This window comes from Populus alba, chromosome 1, assembly GCF_005239225.2.
Source record: "Populus alba chromosome 1, ASM523922v2, whole genome shotgun sequence".
NCBI classification, from domain to species: Eukaryota; Viridiplantae; Streptophyta; class Magnoliopsida; order Malpighiales; family Salicaceae; genus Populus; species Populus alba.
This window is the reverse complement of record NC_133284.1, coordinates 44,302,181-44,324,976: the sequence shown is the minus strand read 5'-3', so window position 1 is coordinate 44,324,976 and position 22,796 is coordinate 44,302,181. Positions and strand designations below refer to the sequence as shown.

The window sequence follows — 22,796 nt, the reverse complement described above, 5'->3', positions numbered from 1 at the left end:
AAAAACTTTTTTCACGGAAAAGCAAAACAGGATAATGCTGCTTCTAAAAAAGAAAACAGGCGAAACTTTTGCTATAACTGACGTATCACAGTCTCTCTCTCTCTCTATCTATCTCTCTAAGTATTTAAACCTTTTAATGAGAGAGAGATAGCTTTCTTCTTTTTTTGTACCTTTGTGCTTGTCTTTTCAGACTTTGGTTGCTGGTTAGTGGTTACTAACAGAATATGCTTTCGGAAATGCTGTTTTTATTGATTTTTTTTTTCTTTTTACTTTTTTTACTATCGATGGGATTTGGGATATTTTATTCTTTTTAAATATCTAATAGCTTTTTAAATTTCAATAGGAAACGGAAAAGGAAAGATAGAAAGAATAGACATTGCTTTAATGATTTCTAATATATATATATATAAAGATCTGTTGCGGTATATAAGGACCGTGTTCGACAGGTATAAATAAGAATGATTATTTTCAGTTTAATTTAATTTTTATTAGAAAAATAATTAAATTAAAATTATTTATTTTAAAAAAAACTGATGTCGGTTTAAACTAACTAATTTTGATTTGGCTTGATTTTTTTGAATAAAAACATGTTCAAATCAGTTTGGCTTGGTTTTTTTTGGTTTGGCTCGGTCTTTCAGGTTTAGCTTGGTTTTTTCGGTTTGGCTCGGTCTTTCAGGTTTGGCTTGGTTTTTTTCGATTTGGTTTGTTTTTTCGGTTTCAAACTTATAAAACCAAAAACGAACCGGTTGTTTTTTTAAAAATTTAATCGGTTTAATCAGTTTTTTTTCACGGTTTGGTTTTTTCGGTTATTTTTTTATGGTTTTCTCGGTTTCATAAGTTTTTTTTGTTTTTTTGCTCACCCCTATAAATCAAGGTTGTTAATTTTGTTCCGTTCCGCCCGAAATGACCGAAACATTTCATACCAATTCAAAAAACGAAACAAAACGAAACAAATTTTATCTCATTTTAAATCTCGGTCCGTTCCGGATTTTTCGGCTAAATTCCGCCCGAAACGTTCCGGTTTCATTCCACATGTTCCGTTCCACTCTTGAAAAGCCATTGAATCAAATTGAACCTTACTCAATTTCATTAACTAAACCACTTGATTAGAAAAGGCTCTTTTTCATTACTATTTTCAATAGCAATGATATTAATAATAATATTGAAAATTATTATTACTATTTTCATCAACAATGATATTAATTTTTTAAAATTAGATTTATCACTAATATATATGGTTTATATTCATGTTGTTTTTTTTCATGTTTATACTTTGTAAGAAATTGAGCAAAACAAGGAATGCTTTAGATTCCATTAGCCACTTGATAATATTGACCTAACTTTATATTTAAAATATTTTTGTTAAAACATTTTACTTTTATAATATTTTGATATTTTTATTTAAATTGAATTACTTTAAGTTAAAGATCTATTTAATCTTGACTATTTAGAAATATTTTAAATTTTAAAATTATATTTGTTTGGCATTGTGTTTGTATTGTATAATTTATAATTAATTTATCTTGAATTTGAATTATGTTTGTTGAATATATATATATGAATAGTACAACCCCAAAATGGCACGTCGAAACATTCCAAAATTGAAACATTTCATTCCAATTGAAAAAAATAAAACACCTATCGAAACGGAATTGACAACTTTACTATGAATGGGAATAGACATTCAATAGAAATATGATTTCGATTTTATTCCAAACAAAATTCTCCCTTCTTCTTAATTCTATTTGAAAATTAATTTCTTTACACAAAACACTAATAAATTAAATTTGATGTTATTGGTAAGTTTCAATTTGTTTCCTTGAGACTTGTTATTCATGTCATTTACCAACCTACAAATGGAATTTCTTAAAATAATCTAGTAAGATCAAAATCTTGTTGCGATTGAAAAGGTACAAAAAAATACCAAATATATATTTATATTTATAATTAGATTTTATCACTTTTTTTTATTTGGTTTAATTGAAAACAATGGAAAACAGAAAGATTATTGTAATGTTATTTTTCATGTACTCACATTAGCCTATTGAATATTGTACTTAATTTTTACTTCTTGATCCATGAGATTTTTACTTCTTCACAAATTGGTCATTGCACTTAATTTATTTTCATTTTTATCCTTCTAAGGTCTTATTTCATGGTTTGATGTATAGATTTATATTTATATTCATATTCTCAAGCATATCTTGTGTGTTATTGAGTATATTATAATTGATGTATTAATTTCTACTTTCTATTTTTTTTCATAGCTTAATGTATATATTTTTATTTTAAATCTATTGTCAAGAAAATTAAAAGAATAATGACTAAAATTAACAATGATAAAAAAAGGGTGTTTTTTTTAGAGGGGAAAACCTGATTTTTTTCCCTAAAGTTTTGAATTACATGCATTTGGTCCCTGTTAACTGTAACTCCAATAATTCCGCAGATCATGTCTTTTTTGCTCTAAAGAAAGCACTGCGAAGTATTTTATATTGGTAACGTTTTGGATTTTAAGTTTAATATCAGATAAGCTTACTCTCAGACAAATATCGGCGAACACTTTTAATTAAATAAATAAATAACTTTATTTACATAAATAGGATTCCTTGTCCTCGTAACGATCATCGACAATAGACTGCCCATTAACCACTTGAAGAGAAAGAGGGCGAGGAAGCGTTTCCAATGTTACAACTTACAACAACAACGACATGCCTAGTTATTTAACTGAGAAAAAAATAAGATATACATTAAAAAATTGAATAATCAAATTACAAAAACTAGATATATGTTGTTGTTGTTATAATAATAATAATAATACAATTCTTTATTTGCATAAACTGAATTTTTCCGAGTATTGACAACAAACCATCCATTTATTTATATACTAAAACGTGTGGGATTTTCATTATATATTTGTTATTGGGCAAAAGTTTTTTTCAGTTTGATGGCATCCTCGTGGCACTAATCGCCTAAAACGAAATAATGTTCAAACCTCAAAAGGTTGGAAGTAATTGCAGAAACAAATATATTAAAAGTCAAAGACGTGCTTGTGCGTGCGGTAAGAAGCTTGTGTCCGGAGAGCCTGACATTGGTTATACGGAGCAAGCCCCTCCGGTCCAGGGCATGTCTTGGAAAAGTACTATCAGCTCGACAATTACAGGTACAGATCCTCTCCATCTGTGCCACTCCACAGATGCATGAACCAGTTTACTGTTCACGTCTCTTAAGAGAAGTCAACTTTCCGAGAGAGTGGATTCCTGTGCGAAAAAGCATGCAGCATTACGCAGCCTCAGATGTCACCTGTGATCTCTGCATGCATGCTTGCGTACTGTTCTACGACCCTTTTGTCACGTCTTCTTCTTTCTCCTCTTCCTTTTTTTTATGCTAAAACCCGTGGATCTAATTAGTCTGCATCAAATGTCAGCTGTGATGTTCACAAATATACTTTTATAATCTCAACAATTGAGTTTTTTAAGATTGATTCAGTGGGCGATTAAGATTGATTCAGTGGGTGATTGGGAGTGGCATGGGGCGGCTGATTTAGATTTTTATAATTTAAAAAATTAAATTTAACAAAGAACGATAAATAAAAATATCTAAGATAATCTAGGTTATTTTTAAAATTTATGAAAACACCTATAGAAAATAAAAAAAATAACAGAGCCCAATCTCCAATTAAATAAATGTTGAATGATGAAATTAAAATAATAATAATAAAAAAAAAACACGAGTGAATTTCCTAAACCTCAGTTAATGTTCCAAACTTGTAATCCATGAAATCATATACCTGATCTTAATTAGGAACCTCAATACCCAATCAATTTGATGTTCAAGGATCAAATCATAAAAAAAAAAATTAAATTTTTTTTCTTAATAAAACAATTAGCAATCAAAAGAATAAGGATCAAATGTGATAGAATAAGAATTTAAAGAATAATAAAATTGAAAAAAAAAAATCTAATGTTATAAATTATTTTTAAATAAGATAAATAGTAATAAAAAGATCATGGACTAAATTTGAAGGAAAAAAAAAATTAAGGGATGCTTTGAAAACTTCAAGGATCAATTGCAGAAACAAAGGAGGAGAGAGGAAAAGGTCGTGGATGTCAGACAAGAAGTTAGTAAGTCATGTGCATCACCCAGGGAGGTCGTCTTTGGCCACCAAAATTCTCTGCACACGTTGCTTAAACATGGCATAGAAGCGGACGCATTATTGCATGCAATGCACACGATAATAAATTTTACTTTTTAAATATTATTTTATATTTAATAAAATATCAAAATTTTTCTAGATCAACTTGATTATAACTAGAAACATATGATAAAGAAAACAAAAAAACTCATGGATGTCAGCTAAAGAAATTTTATTTTTAATAGTAAATTTAATTATTTTATTATGTTGTAAATATATGAAAAAATTGAGTTGTTCTTAATCAATCTGATAATAACTAATGAACATTGTGGGAAAAAAAAAATGTATTATCTTTTCAGCCAAGCTAATGATTTTTGTTTAGAAAGGTAAAATTATCATTATACTATTCCAAAATATAATAAATCTATATCTAGTGAAATATTGATCTTTTTTAGTTTATTTTTTTTATATAATTCACACTCAATAACTATTTTTATTTTTTAAAATTAATGATGTTATCCTTAATCTATTTCATAGTATTTAATAATTATTTTTATATTTAAATGTAATTATTAAAGCTAAAATTACACAAACTGTTATACGAAAAATAATATATCAGGAACGAATCTCATACTGTACAAAAGTGATTTTCTATTTTATTAAAAAACTTGATTGTTATATAATATAAGTTTTAAAATAATTAAATAATATTTTATTAGTAAATTTTAAAATAAGATAAATCTTGTGAAACTGTTTTTTTTTTTTATATATACCATTTTAGTCCTGAATTTCTTCTATGTATTGCCAATGTTTTTTTCTCATTAATTCAAATTTTATATTAAATTTTAAGAAAATTAATTACTATAAATAATACATTAATGGTGGCTTTTACGTGGATTTCAAAAAGCTATCGTTTCACGTCTCTCTCTCTCTCTCTCTCTAGATTATATAAAAAAGTAATCTAGCCCTGTGGTGATATACGTGCATCGAACCTACTGTGTGTCCTTCACCATGTTGGAGGCCATTGATACGTTGCATGAATTCCACTTATGGTCTAGATAGCGTATTAACTTGACTTGATACAGCGCGCTGCTTATCAGCTTCTACATCGAATGAAATTCTCCACCTCAAATTGAATTAAATACTCCTACTCTACTCCTACATCTAATCAGGTTGAGTAGCATGGACTCCACGCTTGAAAACATGTGCATGGACAAGCATATAACAAGAAGTCCAATAGTAAAAACTTCATATTAAAATATATATTTTTTTAGATTCAAGTTATGTGATTATTAATATAATGATAACTAAAAATTTATATAATTATTAATTTTAAAACTTATAAAATTAATCGAGGTATATTAAAACTGACCGAACACTTATAATAATAATAAAAATATACATAACTTATTTAGCGGCATGGCTCATGAGGTTGACCTTTATTTCCAAGATTCCAATTTGATTGTTTTTTTGGGCTAGAGGAGGAATATGCCATCCATCCGAGGTGGATCTTTTATATCATGCATTGAAAAGCATGATCATGATGCCCTAGCGCCGTCCTCTCCTTCAAGTTCCACGGTCATATTTGAATAAAATAAAATAAAATAAGAAAAAGCTATGGATCTTTCCATGGCCACCAATCTCGCAATTTTCCTTGGTGGTACGCAAGGAATGGGAGATTTTTGGCATATGAGTGCTGCAAAGGGTAACCGTGTAGGAGGCTGCGAGGACATTCATGTTAGACTTGGCTTCCTGCATAGAAACTACAATTCTATTTAGTTGAATATTGTCAAAAAAATAATTTATTATTCGCATTTATTTAGCATATTCCATGTGGATGTTGAAGATTCTTCTTGTTTCTTGCCGCTTTTCTTGCTGTTAAGGGCTTTGACTGCAAAACTGGCCAGTCATTAATTTCCACTGCATGAATAGGACCTATCAAGCAGACTTCACACTACCTGGAAAAAAATGTGTAGAAATTAGGTGCAAGGAAATGGGATCGATTTTCTTTCTTTAGTTTGTGTTATTTATTTATTTATTGTGCTTCTGAATATTTTTTTAAAATATATTAAAATAATATTTTTATTTTTAATATCAGTATATTAAAATTATAAAAAAAAGTCTCTTTTTATATCAAGTATACTTTTAAAACATGGGTTTACCGCAATGCCAGAAACACCTTTTAATTTAAGAGACCATTTGGTAAGGCAGTAGAAAAGCTCTTTTCAAAAATTTTGAAATTTTTTTTTTGCTTTGAATTAATATGTTTTTAATGTTTTCAAATCATTTTGATGTACTGATCTCAAAAATAATTTTTAAAAAATAAAAAAATATATTATTAGCATGCTTTTCTGAATAAAAAAACACTTTGAAAAGCAACATCAACCATACTCCCAAACACGCTAAGTGCAAACAAGAGGTTTTCTTGGAAAGAATCGAAGTAGATGGCAAGCTCATATAAAAAAAAAAAATGATACTTCCAGACACTACTAAAATAGTGTTTGATATTATGATTGAGATTACTTTTCGCTTGAAGATATGTTAAAATAATTATTATTTTTTAAAATTTATTTTTTATATCAAACAAGCCAAAACAACCTAAAAATTTAATAAAAATTAATATCATTTTTTAAACTATTTTTTCAAAAATACAGAAACACCACAAATACAATCGCCAGCTTACTATAATGCAGCTATAATAAAATAGTGGTTTGGCCAGCTCTATTCAAATATATGTTGATGTAACCAGCTAACAAAATTTCCATTAAGTTGACTTACACCGAATTATTATAATTTTGAAGTGACAGATTGATGGAGAAAAAATTAAATAAAATGACAATAAAATAATAACTAACAGTCATATAACTCAATAATTCTCTTGTCACAAACATTGTTTAAGCTGTCATGTGCGTTTGGTGACTCTTTTATTCAGCATTATTCCCTGACTTATATGATAAGTTGTCTCAATTATTGAGAGAAGAGAGATTATTTTATTAGTTCACAGTCAAATTTTCATCCTTTAAAAAAAAAAAAAAATAGCAAAATGAGAACAGCACTCCCGGTCTAGTTACACTGTGAAGCTAAAAAACTATTTGGCTTAGAGGCGTGAGAAACTGTTTTTAATTGTTCTTCATTTAAATAACATCTTCGAGATACGACAAGCTCCTAAACTCCTTTTAAAAAAATACATAGAAAAGACAAAAGAAATATCATGTTTTGATATGTTTTTTATTTTGTTGTAAATAATCTTATTTGTAGACTTGAAGCTATGAGATTGTTAATAAAGATTAGTTAAGTTTTTCAGTTAAATTGAATGATTATCGGTCTAATTCCAATAATTACCCTGCTGATTAATTAGTTTAAGGAAATTACAAATTTAATTCATTAAACAATTTTAATTTCAAATGTCAATCTTTTATTATTATAAATATCCATATTCATATGAAGATCCTACAAGAAGGATCCATCTATCAATCAATGCACTCACTTATTTATTAATAAAACAATAAAAAAGAATGTATTTTTATTGTGCATCACAACACAAAAAACTATTCATATTGATAGACTTAATAGATTTATACACCTTTCTCGAGCCCAACACTCAAAAATCTTTTCAAAACCTTCACGTGGATCCCTTAGTATTTTTATATTGATCCAATATGTATTATTTTAAATAGAATATAATTCAAAACATCACAAGGATAAGATTACACTTTAACTCTTTTTTTTATATATAAAAATATAAGACTCATAGGTTATAGATACATTATGAATCCTTTAAATTTAAAGTTTATAATCTTTTTATTCTTAACACTTTCAGTATATATGTTTTGAGAGCCTATCTTTCTAAAATATCATTATATCTTGTATATCTCTATAAAGTTAATCATTTAATAGTTCTCACATTTATTAAAGAATATTTTTGACAAGTACCAGCTAATAGCCACTTTAGCTCACCAAGCACCACCAGTTACCAATAACCTAGATTTTTCATATCAAGTCACCAAATATTTTATCAAGAGAGAATGAATCATCTTGCCTGAATTGAGAGATTAACTAATTATTAAATATATTAATACTTTTCCTAACTATCTTGCATTTTACGACTCATAAGTTTGTAATAAAAAAGGACAAATATTTTATTTTCAAAAATATAATTCTCTAAAAATCCTTTATAGGTGGAAACATAAAAATTATAAAATTTTTAAGAAACTTGTTTTCAAAAAAGTTAGTTGCCATGAAAAAGTAGAGTTTTCTATCAATAAAAAATCTCATTAGTCAAGGTCAAATATTTTAGGAGTGATTGTGGTATGTTTGATTTTTTTAAAAAAATTAAATTAAAAAAAATTAATTTTATGTATTTTTGAATAATTTTAGTATGATGATGTCAAAAATAAATTTAAAAAATAAAAATTATTATTTTAATATATATATATATATATATATATATATATATATATATATATATATATATAAACAATTTAAAAATTAACAAATCTCATTACTTAAAAAAAAAAAAAAAAAAAAAAAAAAAAAAAAAAAAAAAAAAAAAACTAAGGTTGCATTTTGATTTGGTCTAAACACTCTGGAGGAAAGTGATTTGTCTGGATCCGCTCTCATCGGGAGACAAGACATGTGGGGCTGCTATATTGCCTTGGAATTTGTGAAAATGTTGGACCAAAGCTGAGATAGAAGTAGCCTGCTGTACATGCTCACCGCCCTCAGTCCCGTGCCTTCATGCTGGAACAGTAATCAACTCAAAAAAACAAAAGCGGAGGAGCCCACCCACCTCCCCCTACCGACGTAAATTAATCCGGGCTTTATTCCCTGTTTATTGTCCTTTTATATTTTTTATTTATTATATTTATTTATTTCATTACTCTTAAATATATTATATCTTGATCGAGATCTTATCTTCTTTCAACTCCATCCCAAAACCCCAATAAATATAACACTCTTTCACTGTCAAAATATTACAGATATCAAAATTCATATTCAACACAGATCTAGAGATAAAAATATTATAAATCTAAGATCTTTTATTTATGCGATTCTTGTAAAAAATCGATCTTTAGAGCACGAAGGAACGTTCTAAATATTAATGGCAATAAATGAGATGAAAATGAAGAAAAGAACCCTAAATCTTAAGCATGGAGATCTCTATAAGGGAGAAGAAAGTCAATATAAAGTGAAAAAAAAGCAGTCTCCCTTGTGTAACGGACTATCCAGCTACAGATTACGCTTTCCCTTTTTGTTTTTCTTATGATATCTTCCCGTCCCTGCCGTGTTTCAATTTGGAAAAGAAGCAATGTTTGGTGAAACTGTCCGGCAGTGGTGGTGGTGCTTGAAGCCAGCTCAGATCACAGAGGACTCGTTTCTGGATGTTGTGAGGCAGATTTAAAGCTAGTTTTAATTTCATTATCTGTGAAAGTTTTAAGGAAATTTAAATCTTGAAAAAAATGTGTTTTTTAAATTGATTTTTTTTCATTATTTAGTTATGTATTTCTTTTCGACAGGACATGTCTTCTTCTTTATTAAGAGCATTGTTTTTAATGGAAACTCAAAGTAATTTAAAGTAAACATCTTCTCAAAAATATCAAATAGTTTGAATTCATAAGGAGAAAAAAAAATATTTATTGATGCAAAACTCCCATTTTCATATTAATTTCTTTTTATAAATACATGTACTTTATATTAGCAGCATGTTTTAAAAAAAAAACAAATTGATCGAAATCTAAAATGCAAGTTTCAAACAAAAATAAAAAAACATAATGTTATCATAATTTTTACGTGGATGCTTGAAAAAAATTATGAAAGAATAACTAATTTATGAAAACTATATAAAAAAATTAACAACTCACACACTATCCTCATCAAATATTTATGTTCACTTTTCTTTTTACAATTTATTGCATATTATGCTCATATATAATTATTAACAAAGTTATTGCAAATATAACTACAGAAAGTTCTAATTTAAGGAGGAATTTACTTAAAATTAAAAATAAAATGTTTTCTCAAATTTAGGAGACAAGCAATTACGGACATGGAAGACCACACCCACATATTGTCTTAGAGTTTAGAGAAAGTAACATGATAAATATAGAGTTTAAAGATGTGAATGTAAACATGTAAAAGCACAACGAAATGCATGCCCTCGTGCCTCTTCAATTCCATCTCGTGAGCTTATTTTGCCCCCAAATCGTAGAAGGTCCCACTTATCTTGCATTAAAAAAAAGAATCCCATGACCCAAATCAAATCAATACTAATTGTGTGAAAGAAATTTTATGGTGTCTTTAATGTGACAAGAACATCACCGGTTGCTTCAACATTACCAATCATATATTTATAACCCAATTAATTTTATTTGTTTAATTCCCTTTTGAATATGAAATTGACCTATTTACTTACCCATTTTATGCACCAACTATATATATATATAAAATAAGGATTTCATAGCTAGAAAGCACCATATGATTCTTCTCCGAACCGAATGCAAGGACTTGGAAGTTGGTGGATCCATTCTTAATGGGCCGTGGTAGTCCAGCTTAACAGGCTGTTCATGAGTGCATGCAAATATTTTGCACTTTTGTTTGGAAATTTGAAATTAGAGATAAGCTCGAGTTTTATCATTTTTTATTTTGGTTTGGTGTTTGTTAAAAAATAATTAAATTAAATTTTTTATATATAAAAAAAACCAAAACCGGTCCAAACCAACCGGTTTTGATTTGGTTTGGTTTTTTTCTGATTTAGCTCGTTTTTTTCTGTTTAGCTTGGTTTTTTTGTTTGACTTGGTTTTTTCGGTTTGAGTTCGGTTTGATTTTTTTTTATTTTAAGCTTATAAAACTGAAATCAAATTGAACCGGTCAGTTTTTTTTAAAAATTTTAATTGGTTTAATTAATTTTTTTTCATAATTAATTTTTTTGGTTATTTTTTTTATTTTCTTGATTTAATTATTTTTAAATTTTTTTTTACTCATCCTATAAACAAGAATAAAAATAGTTTCTGCGTTTGTCTTCCTAATGGAAAATACATGGGAAAAGTTTTACAATAATAGTAGAATAATGATGATAATATATATCTTGGTGATAATAGTAATCGGCGGTGGATGCGATGGTGATATAATAGTGGCAACGATAATAAAGGTTATTGTAAATAGTAAAGTAGTGATGATTTTTTAAAATAATTAAATGGTATTATAAAAAGTCTGAAAAAATACTTTAGAGGTGAAAATATTTTTTTTAAAATAAAATAAATTTAAAGGTTGATTATAATTTTTTTTTGTTACTCAATTTTTTTTTTAAATATTTAACAAAAAATAAACACAAGATAAATTAGAAAAACAAAATTTATAAAAATATCTTATACAAATCAAACTCTTTTCAGGTGTAACTTTAAACAGATATGCATGGACGAAGATTATTTGTTTTAATGGAGTTTTAGAAAAACCACGATGGCAGTAAAATAACAGTGAGTGATGATATATCCTAGTAACGGTGGTGATGCCAATTGGACTGGATGTGATGGTGGTATATCAATGGCAAGGATGAAGGTTGTGGTTGACGTGGAATAATGATGGTTTTTTGAAATAGTTAAATAATATAAATGGATAATTATTAGAAAAATATTTTAGAGCTATAGATATTTTTAAAATAAATGAAAGTAGTTTAAAAATTAATAATATGGGGGCATTTGTTTTCTAGAAAGTGATTTTTAGAAAAGTATTTTCTAAACTTTCCTATGTTTGTGTGCTATTAAAAAAGTTGGTCAATGAAAATACTTTTCGATCAAAGAAAAATTTGACTTGGTTTCCAGGAAAGTATTTTCCTTTTATTTTGGACGGAAAACACTTTCTAGAAATTATAAAAAATTTAGAAATGTTATATTATCTGTTGATTATATTAAATTTTGGTTCTCAAACTTGTGATTGCTATATATATTTTATTTTGAATATTTTTTTTTAATTTCATCCCTTAGAATTTAATTTTTTATACTAACTTTGGTCCTCATTTTTATAATTATTATTTGCTTTTTCCTTATCATTTTTTAATTGAAATTTTTTATCTATCAAATTTGGTCCTTATTCTTTTGATTGTTATTTATTTTATTTGAAATAATTTATGAAATGGTAATTATTATTATTTTAATTTCTTCATCTTTCAATTTTTTTTTTAGATTTGATCTCTATTATTTTGATTATTATTTATTTTATTTGAGATAATTTATGAAATTATATTTGTTTTCAATTTCATTCTCATTCAACCTTTTAATTTGTAAGATTTGTTCCTCATTATTTTAATAAACTGAAAAAAAAATAAAACATCAATTAAGTTATTTTCCAGCTCATTTTCCATGACATAACCAAACATTGAAAATTGTTTTCCAACTTATTTTTCATTACACTACCAACATCAAAAAATAATTCACTTTCACGGAATTCATTTTTCAAAAAAAAAATTATTTTCCAGCAAACACAATGGAGCCTATAATTTGTAGTTACTTGATTTTCTTATAAAAATAATTTACAGCAAAACAAAAAAAAATTCATAAAACTATTTTTTTTATCAAATAATTTACTCACAACAAACTCCTCACAAGTGCAATTTTAAATCAATTTACAAGAAAAATGATTATTTATTAGGGTGTTAATGAATATAGTGGGATTGGGTTTTGATATATATTTGAATCTAACTTAACTTTTGATATTTTTATAGAATATAATCTTACCAGTTCAATTTTTTTTGGACCCGATTTGGTTAGATATATCATATTAGGCTAAAAATTTTATGGATTGCATATATCTTGAGTTAGACATATTAATTCTCTTATTATTTGACGATCATAAAAAAAGAAAAAAAAGAAGATCAGGTTACAACTACTGAAACTAGATAAGACCCTTAAAATACATATATTAAAGAGAAGATAAAAAAAATATCATATTTTCAACATAAAAAACAAAACAAAGCAAAAATTACAGCCAAACATTTTTATCAAAACAGTGATGGTGCAACATAATACAAAGATGGACTATCTGGAAAAGACTATAAAATGCTTTTGAGTTTGTGATTTAATTAGAAAAATAGAAGTTCAATCTGTATTTTTAAAGTTTTTTTTTTGTTTTTCTTATGATTTCTTGATTATCAAATATAAAAGATTGTAATTATAAAATGCATCATTGCTTCATCATATCAAACTTTAAAATTAACAATTATAATTTGTGTAAAAATAGAAATAGATAGAAGGGAAAAAGATTAAGAGCGTGTCTGAGATTGTGGTAGATATTTCTTTTCAAAGTATTTTTTTCACTTGAAAATGCATAAAAATAATATTTTTTTTTTTTATTTTTTAAATTTATTTTTGACATCAACACATCAAAATAATAAAAAAAACATTAAGAAAAATTAAATATGAAAAAAACAATTCAAATTTTTTTCAAAAACACAGTTGGATTGTAAAAACAAACACTTCCTAAAAGAATAAAAGGTGGTTGTTAATGTGAAGGCAAGGGAGAAAAAAATAGAGAGAGAATAAAAAATAATATTAATACTAAGAACTTGAGTTACTTGCATTGAATTACATAAGTTGGGTTGGGTTGATTGAGTTTTAAAAATTCCAACTAGTACTTGATCTATGATATTTACTTATTAGATTTTTTTTAACCTACTATCATCCATAATATCCATGTTATTCAAGGTTGAATAATCAAGTCAAATAAGATAATTTAGAGTTGGATTTTTTTAAACATCCCTACTATTTGTTCATGTAGTTTTTGGTCCAATCGTGATTAGCAAGTGTTTAGCGTGCTTCATGAAAATTAAATATTATTGGTCAAAGAACTAGAAACACATAAGATACATGAACCTATGAACCTATTATGTTAAAGTGTAATGCTGCAAGAAAATTACATTAAAACTTTACATCATTGTCTGAGAATTTATTAAGCAAAGGCCAGGCAAAGCAATGACACATGTGAATGTGCCGTTCTAGACGTTGGGTTTTCTTAAATTACTGGATTGGATTATCCGCATATATCATATGCAAAATAAATTATACGAGATGATATATCTGTGCGCTACCACAGGCTTATAAAATAAATGTACTTGATAGTATTATAATTATGAATCAGCACTAGATAAGTAATAAAAACTAAAGGTATGATGGAAAAAATATTTCATGACAGAAAAAAAGGTTGTGTTGGTGATAAAAAACTTAGAGACTGAACAAAATGATTTGTAGCAATTCATAGTGTTTTGTGAGGAAAGATACAATGCTTTCACCACATGATTTAGCTTTTTTGTTAATAAAAAGAAAAAAAAATTCCAAAACTAAATTCTCTACCACCTTAATATTAAAAAAAACCAACAAAGTTAATTTTTGAAGGAAAAAAACCCACGAAAAAAAACGTTGTAGCAATTGACAATGTTTTGTGAGGAAAACTACAATGTTTTCCTCAATAAAATAAAATAAAAAACCATTTAGAGAAACACTGTAGCAATCCACAGTGTTTTATGAGAAAAAACTATAACGCTTTTCCCATATGATTTAGCTTATTATAATTATAATTCTTAACTAACTCAATATTAAAAAAAAAAAAAAACAACAAAGATAATTTTAGAAAAAATCATAAAAAAAATCATATGGGAAAATACTACAACAATTCACAGTGTTTTAAATAAAATAAAATTATAAGCTAAATTCTTAATCAGCTCAATATAAAAAAAATAAAATCAATAAAATCAACAAAGACAATTTAAAAAACAAATAAAAAAATTCAAAAAAGGGAAAAAATCATGTTGGAAACACTGTAGTAATTCACATTGTTTTGTGATGAAAGCTACAGTGCTTCTCCACATGATTTAGTCTTATTTGTAATGATTTGTAATTGTAATTCTCAAATAACTCAATATTAAAAAAAAAATTGATAAAGATAATTTAAAAAACATTATAAGAAAAAAAATCATATGGAGAGATATTGTCGCAATCCACAATGTTTTGTGAGGAAAGCTACAATGCTTTCCCCACATGACAAAGCTTTATTACAAAGTTAAATTCTAACTAAATCAATATTAAAAACAAATCGACGAAGATAATTTTAGAAAAAAATATTGCAAAAAAATAAAAACACAAAAGAAACTGGAAAAAACCATGTGAGGAAAATTGTATCAGTCCATAGTGTTTTGAGTGGAAAAAACTTGTATTTACTTGTAATTGCAATTCTTAACCAGCTTAATATTTTAAAAATAAAATTGTCAAAGACAATTTTTAGAAAAAAAACATAAACAAACAGAAAAAATTCATGTGGAAAAAAACACTGCAGCAATCCACATTAATTTGCAAGGAAAGTTATAGTGCTTTCCTCACATATTGTAATTATAATTTTTAACCAGCTCAATATTAAAAAATAAAATAAATAATTTCGAAGAAAATCATAAAAAAAAATTCTCAATCAGCTCAATATTAAAAAAAAATCGATAAATATAATTTTGAAAAAAAAATGAAAAAAACTATGTGGGAAACACCGCAGAATTCCGCAGTATTTTAAAGGAAAAAAAATTACAAAGCGAAAATTTAACTAGTTTAATATTTAAAAAGTAAAATAAACAAAAATAATTTTGAAAAAAAAATAAATGAAAAAAAACAAAACAAAGGAAAGTTGAAAAAAAATGAAGAAAAAAGGAAAAGTTAAAACAAAAATGAAAAATGCAAAAAAGAAAAGAAAAGAAAAAGGAATGCACTATGAATTATTGTTGTAATCTACAATAATTTTGGGTGTGGAAAAACAGCAATTCCCCCACACCATTTAGTGTTATGTATAATACTCAACACACATACACGAAATGGCATGTTATTATCATTAATTATTTGTAACATTAAAAGTTGCAAATCGAGAAAATAGAAATAAATAAACATAAAATAAAATTTATAAAATTGTATATATGGTGTTCTTAAATTAATTTCATTTTATTTCTTGATTTGTTTTTATATTAAATGAATAAAATATTATCCTTTATTTCATAACCCAATTTTTGACCATTTTATTTTTATTTTATTTATTGAAAAGGATAATAAAATTGATTAAAAAAAATAATAATGATGATGAAAAAACAAGTAAAATGAAATAAATGAAGAATGAATTAAATTTTGGGTTAAGGGCAATATGAATGGAAGTTTTGGGGTTTAATTAAACTTTGGAATTAATCTAATTAAGCTTGGAATTAATTTATTTAATCCAATTAAGGGTTTAATTGGATAATTGATAAATTTTTAGACTTAATTAAGCTTGAAATTAATTTAATTCATCCAATCAAGGATTTAATTGGAGAATTAATAAGTTTTGAGACTTAATTAAGCTTGGAATTAATTTAATTAATCCAATCAAAGATTTAATTGGAGAATTAATAAGTTTTGAGACTTAATTAAGCTTGGAATTAATTTATTTAATCCAATCAAGGGTTAATTGGAGAATTGATAAGTAGTTTTGAGACTTAATTAAACTTGGAATTAATTTAATTAATCCAATCAAGGGTTTAATTGGAGAATTGATACGTTTTGAGACTTAATTGGACTTGGATTTAATTGAATTAATGAAATCAAGGAATTAATTGAAGAAATATTAACGTTTCGGGTCCAAATTGTGAAATTAAAATCCAAGGATTACATTGAAAATAGCGCGCAAATTTAGGGGCCAATTACAGTTTAAAACAGGGGCTTAATTACAAGATTTTAAAAACTGCATGGGTCAAAAAGTAAAATGGCCGGTTTTTATCTCCAAACGGCGTTGTTTTGAAGACGTTGTCGGCTGTTCATCTTCTCCTTTAAGCCAATGACCGTTGCCGCAATAAAGGAGGCTGAACATTGCAGCAATAATCGTCGTCCGTTGGCTTCAGTTATGGTCGCCTTAATGGTGGTCGACCCTCAGCCTACCGCCTCTTACCACTCGTCGAGCCCTATATAAACCGAGCAACACCGAGGGCAGGGGCTGGTTGGAGAGTTAGAGAGAGAGAGGGACGAACGAAACCAGAAGAGAGAAACACACTTATACCAGCTGATTTTTTAAACCTTTTTTTTTTAGAATCCTACACCAGAATTAAACCTTTTCCTCACCAATACTAGCCTAAGGCAGCGAACACAGAAACGAACTGAGAGGGAGTGGTGAGAATTTGAAAAAAAAGAGCACGAGTTAATTTTTCAGACGAGGGCAGAGGAAACAGAGGGCAGTAAGGCAGAGGTCAAAGGAGGAATTCTAGCTTACTATTGACGGACGCCATCGTTGATCGTCGCCCGACATGTTGACACTCCGGCAAAGCAACCTGTAACAAGGTAAGCTTCCTTTGTTTTCTTCATTCTTTAACTTTTGAAATTCAAGTGCATTTAGCACTGTGTGAACCTTCGCACAGTGCCATGCACACATGACGTTGGGTCATGCGTGTTGTGGCCCAGCCTATATGGGCTGAGCTGGGCCTAGCCCAAAAAATAATAATAAAAAAATAGAAAAAATAAAAAATAGGAGAAATAGAAAAATAGAAAAATATGTGTATGAATGAATAGAAATAATATAAATTTACTGGTTTATTCACCAACGCTAGAGTCGGGAATAAAATACTGGTTTAAGTTTATATTATTTTTATTCGTTATATTTTATTTTTATTTAGCAAAAAAAAAATATATGTGCATGTATAAAAAAATAAATTTATTTATTCACTGACGCCAGAGTCAGGAATAAAAACACTGATTTAATTATTTTTTTTTAACCACATAAAAAATAGAAAAATATGTGAATGCGTAAATTTAGTTTATTTGTTCATTCACTAGCGTTAGATTCAGGAATAAAAAAATATTAATCTAAATTTATTTTATAGCTACGTAATAGTTACCAACGCCAGAGTTGGAATTACCCGTAGTTGAATATTCACTAACGCCAGAGTTAGGAATGTTGTGAATAAATCATTAAAATGTAAACCAATAAAAAATTAGCAATTTAAGATAAAAATAGCAATGCAGTTTGCCTTAGGCAGAATGTTTAAGGGGTGATAATATCTTCCCTTTTACGTAACCAATCCCGAACCATAGAATCTCTGTTGACCAGTTAGGGTTCTTAGTAATCATAATACTACGTGACGACTCCTCAAACAAGACATTTTTTCTAAAAGAACCAGATGCAAGAAATCTGTTCTTTTTCCATATTAGAGAATTATTTTGTGGGCCGCCGCGATGTCGGGTGCGACACTTTAATTTAAATTCTACAAACAATGCATATACTCTTATGTCATTATAATAATATTTCTGGAACAACTTTTTACTCACCAACACAGGTAACCAAACACTTTCCAAACTTAATTTTTTTTCTCACAAGCATGTATTTTTTAAACTCTATTTTTTATACTCAAATATTATTTCAATGCAAAACAAGTACTAATAATGAATGGTGTGAAGTATTTGGGCCTCGTAGAAGCCCATTAAGAAGCAAGGATGCAGTAAAGAAACATGGGCTTTAATGAGCCGAGGCCATATGCCCAATGGACTTAATTAGACTTTGTTAACCCATTTTTTGACCGCTCCCCTCTTTAAAAACGGACACAACTAGAACTTTCAAAGTGAAACCCTAGTCACGAAACGTGACGGCTGGACGCAGCACGCAAGCTTCTCTTCTAGCTTAAGGTAATCTCCATTGCTTCTTTTTTGGTTGATGATAACGAGATTGTTGTAGTTGGTAAGCAAAAAAGATTTCTTATGTCAATGAAACATGAGTTAATGCTATCTGGTACTACATTTTTGCTTCCAGGTTTGTTGACATGGGCACAAACAAAAAGTAGAGAACTTTCATAGTTGTGTTTCAATGGCTGCCTTTCATTGTATTCAAGCTCTTAGATTCCCATCAAGAACCCATGTTTTCTTTCCTATTGGAGATCAGAACAGATATAATATTATCAACAAGAAGCAAAGGGGTTTTCTAGTTTTTGCTTCTGCTGATAAAAAATCTGATAAAGAGCTCTATCTTAAATCAAAGGTACTTCAAAAAGAAATGCATTTTTGCTTGTAATGATATGTTTTTATAGTTTCTTTTATGTTTGGGACTGCCCAAGATTTTACAACCAGACATAAGTCAGATGTCTACCGTGTTTATTGTGGTAGAGATTGTTACATGTCTGGAAAATTGAGAAGAGAGAAGGAAATTTGATTAATGGGGTTCCCACTCGTCATTTAACCCTCTTGAAAGTGTCCATCGTTGCCCAATAACATACATTTAATTGTTATTTGAGCTACATCTGGACACTACATGTCAAATTTTATTTTGCACACATTCGACTTCATGTAATTTGGTAATGCGACCTTGATCTCTTTACCAACAAATAACCTGAAAGTCTGTTTTGTGAATAGAAGAAACATGTCAGACGAAATACCATTTACATTTTTGAACAATGGTGTCTTTGTGCTGATAATATATTCAGAGAGATGTGTCTTTAGTTTTCCATTTTCTTTTTTGGTGATACATGCAATGGATTTACATAACCTACGCAATTTTAAATGGTTTGTATATATCAACTTTGCTGGCAGTCAGGACCCATAGTCTAGGGCACACTCGGTTTCCCCCCTGTATTTCCTTGTAACTTTTGTTTTCTTTAAAAACTATGATGATGATCCGCGTTAAATTTAGCTGTTTTGGCATTTTGGTTTAATGGTTGGTTCAATTTGTCTGTGAAGATGATTTCCATTCAATGAACGTAACATTTTGGTTTTTCTTATGATTTCTTTTGCAAGAGGCTGTACATCTTAAACAGATCGAGTCATGTATTTATTTCTCGTTTGTTAGCTCTATGTGAAATCAGACATAAGTCAGATGTCTACCGTGTTTATTGTTGTAGAGATTGTTACATGTCTGGAAAAATGAAGAGAGAGAAGGAAATTTGACTAATGGGTTTCCCACTTGTCATTTAACCCTCTTGAAAGTGTCCATCGTTGCCCAATAATATACATTTGATTGTTATTTGAGCTACATCTGGATTCTACATTTAAAATTTAATATTGCACGTATTTGGTTCTTATATTTTGGTAATGTGAACCTGGCCTCTTTGTCTTTTATAAACATCAAACAAGGGCCATGGTTTTAAGCTTGTTCTGGTATTTTGATTTTAATAGCTACTTTAGATCATATGAACATGATTTCCAGCCAACGGAAATTAATTTCTTTTATTTTCTTGTTTCTTTTTCAAGAGGTTGCACGTCTTAATAATTTGAGCTGTTCTATTATTCCCAACCGTGTCTATCTGAACTAGAAGGAAATCTCATCCTATGTGTCATTGAACTGTTAATTTGCTTTGTGCTGCTCATTGATTGTTTAAATATACGACAGATTATTTATTTATTTGTATAAATATACGTCTGACTTTCCTCTACAAACACTTGGAAATAGAGACATCTAATTGTCTGATTTTAGGTCGAGACATTGTTAGACAGTGTAAAATGGGACGGCAAAGGTTTTGCAGTGGGCATAGCTCAAAATATTGACACCGGAGCAATATTAATGCAAGGCTTTGTGAACAGGGATGCACTAGCTACAACAATTTCCTCTCAGAAGGCAACATTTTATAGCAGGTCACGCTCAGCTCTGTGGACAAAAGGAGAAACATCGAAGAATTTTATCAATGTTCATGACATCTATCTTGATTGTGACCGTGACTCTGTATGTTAATTCTGTAGTTGGAATACATTAACTGTCATCTTTTGTTGTGCATGGAATTGATTTAAATGGGTTCTTTTTCAGATAATTTACCTTGGGAAGCCGGATGGACCTACCTGCCACACAGGGTCAGAAACTTGCTACTACACATCAGTCCCGGACTTGTTAGAAAATAAACAGGTGACTATATATCTAATCACTTCTATTTTATTTTATTTATGAATGATGTCCCCGTTTATTTTATTTCTATATTTATTAAATTTTGATCATTGATGGCAGGTTGATGGAAATAAGTTGGCGTTGACAACTTTGTACTCTTTGGAAACCATAATTTCCCAGCGCAAAGCTGAATTAGCATTGCCACAAACTGGAAAACCCTCATGGACGAAACGATTACTACTTGATCATGACTTACTCTGCTCGAAAATCAGGTACTTAGCTTTATTTGAACTGATATGTAAGAGTTATCCTCCTGCTCTTGAGAAAGCTTAATATAGATCTCAGAACTATTAAGATCATCAAATTTCAGGGAGCTGTTACATCCTCTACTGTGTTAATTGATTGTCCAGTTTATACTTCACTACCATTAAGGTCAAGATTTCTGTTAATGTCTTCAGTTTTAGATCATACTGTCCTGTATTTTGGTTTACAGGGAAGAGGCAGATGAATTATGCAGAACGCTAGAGGAGAATGAAAACCAGGCGCGGACCGCCTCTGAAATGGGGGATGTTCTTTATCATGCCATGGTTCTAATGGCAGTTAAAGGTGTAAAAATAGAAGAGGTGCTAGAAGTTCTACGGAAGAGATTTTTTCAGTCAGGTATCGAGGAAAAGAGAAGTCGTGGGCAGGCAAGCTAGGCGTGATAAGTGTGTATGGATTTGTGCTGTTTGTGGTCTTGGCTTCGGAATCTGTTGTCACGTTTTGTAACTCGAGCTGTTTAAATGATTTGCAATGCCCAATTCTTGCAATTGAGAGAGATAAATGAGAGCACCATCTTGATGATCTGCATCTACAGTCTGGTTTTTTTTAATCATGATTTTAACATGGCATGGAAAACACAAAACCAACAAAACCAACTTGAATGGTATAATTGCAAGAAATTTTAAAATATATTAATAAAAATTTCATGCTTCAAAAAAAAAATTAACATAGTTTACAAGTATTTTAATATAAATGTTTCAAATAAAAATTCATATATAGATCAAATATTTTAAAACATAAGGTTCAAATAAAATTTTAGTGTTATATAAACTAAAATCAGTTTCATTGTCTTCATCTTTCTTATTATTCCTCGGATATTCATCAATGTGATGAATATTAGTGCTACTACTAGTACAATCATTAATATCATCAATTAGGGCTACTACTAGTACCAACATCAATATCATTAATTTGAATTTTTAAAATCATCTTCAAGTACCATGACTTTTTATTTTAGCATCATCAGGAATTTCTTCTTTATTATTTTCATTTTCATTATCATTTTTTTTTCGTGTTGCACTGTTAATAGCATTAAGCAAATCAATGTTTCGAATGTTTTTTTCCCTTTGGTTATCCAATTCATCATCAGATAAAAGATCATCTTCTACACCAAAATCATCAGCTTACTTTTTGACTTGATTATTATTCAATTTCAGATTGCACATTACAGATACCAAGTCATTTATTTTTCTCTGGTGCAAACGATTTCTTTGTTTTGTATGAACTTAAATAACCCATTCAAATTTATAAGATTTTTATCAAATATTTCAACATTTAAAATAATAAAATAAAAAAACTCACTATTTCAAATGCACTTCAGTTACGCTTACATCTAGATGAAGTATAAGTTAAGCTTAGAACTTGGATTGCAAACCTTTGTAATTCTGGACATTCATCAACATACGAATCCCACCATTGAGTTGGAGATTTTTTTTTTTTATCTCGCTGTCTTGGCAACCTCAATGCCAAACAACCCTTTTGTATCCTTGAATAATTCAAGTTG

The 22,796-nt window shown here is 28.4% G+C and overlaps 1 protein-coding gene across 2 annotated transcripts; it reads left to right on the top strand.

The window, feature by feature from the left end:
• Positions 1 to 18,683: 18,683 nt before the first annotated feature.
• On the top strand, positions 18,684 to 21,840 carry LOC118043396 (histidine biosynthesis bifunctional protein hisIE, chloroplastic). Of its 2 annotated transcripts, XM_035051361.2 has the most exons (6): positions 18,692 to 18,792; positions 18,917 to 19,141; positions 20,570 to 20,815; positions 20,897 to 20,992; positions 21,092 to 21,243; positions 21,465 to 21,840. In XM_035051361.2, exons 2-6 carry the CDS (start codon positions 18,971 to 18,973, stop codon positions 21,667 to 21,669), a joined length of 870 nt encoding a protein of 289 aa, XP_034907252.1. In that variant the 5' UTR covers positions 18,692 to 18,792; positions 18,917 to 18,970; the 3' UTR covers positions 21,670 to 21,840. The 2 variants fall into 2 exon arrangements, with proteins under 2 accessions (XP_034907253.1, XP_034907252.1); XM_035051362.2 differs by lacking the exon at positions 18,917 to 19,141 and having other exon boundaries at positions 18,684 to 18,792.
• Positions 21,841 to 22,796: the final 956 nt, after the last annotated feature.

What these genes read in the sequence shown, in the direction of transcription:
- LOC118043396 (XM_035051361.2), top strand. Translation starts at nt 18,971, where the DNA reads ATGGCTGCCTTTCATTGTATTCAAGCTCTTAGATTCCCATCAAGAACC. An exon ending in AGCTCTATCTTAAATCAAAG is followed by an intron (nt 19,142 to 20,569) that starts GTACTTCAAAAA and finishes GTCTGATTTTAG; the next exon opens with GTCGAGACATTGTTAGACAG. An exon ending in ACTTGTTAGAAAATAAACAG is followed by an intron (nt 20,993 to 21,091) that starts GTGACTATATAT and finishes CATTGATGGCAG; the next exon opens with GTTGATGGAAATAAGTTGGC.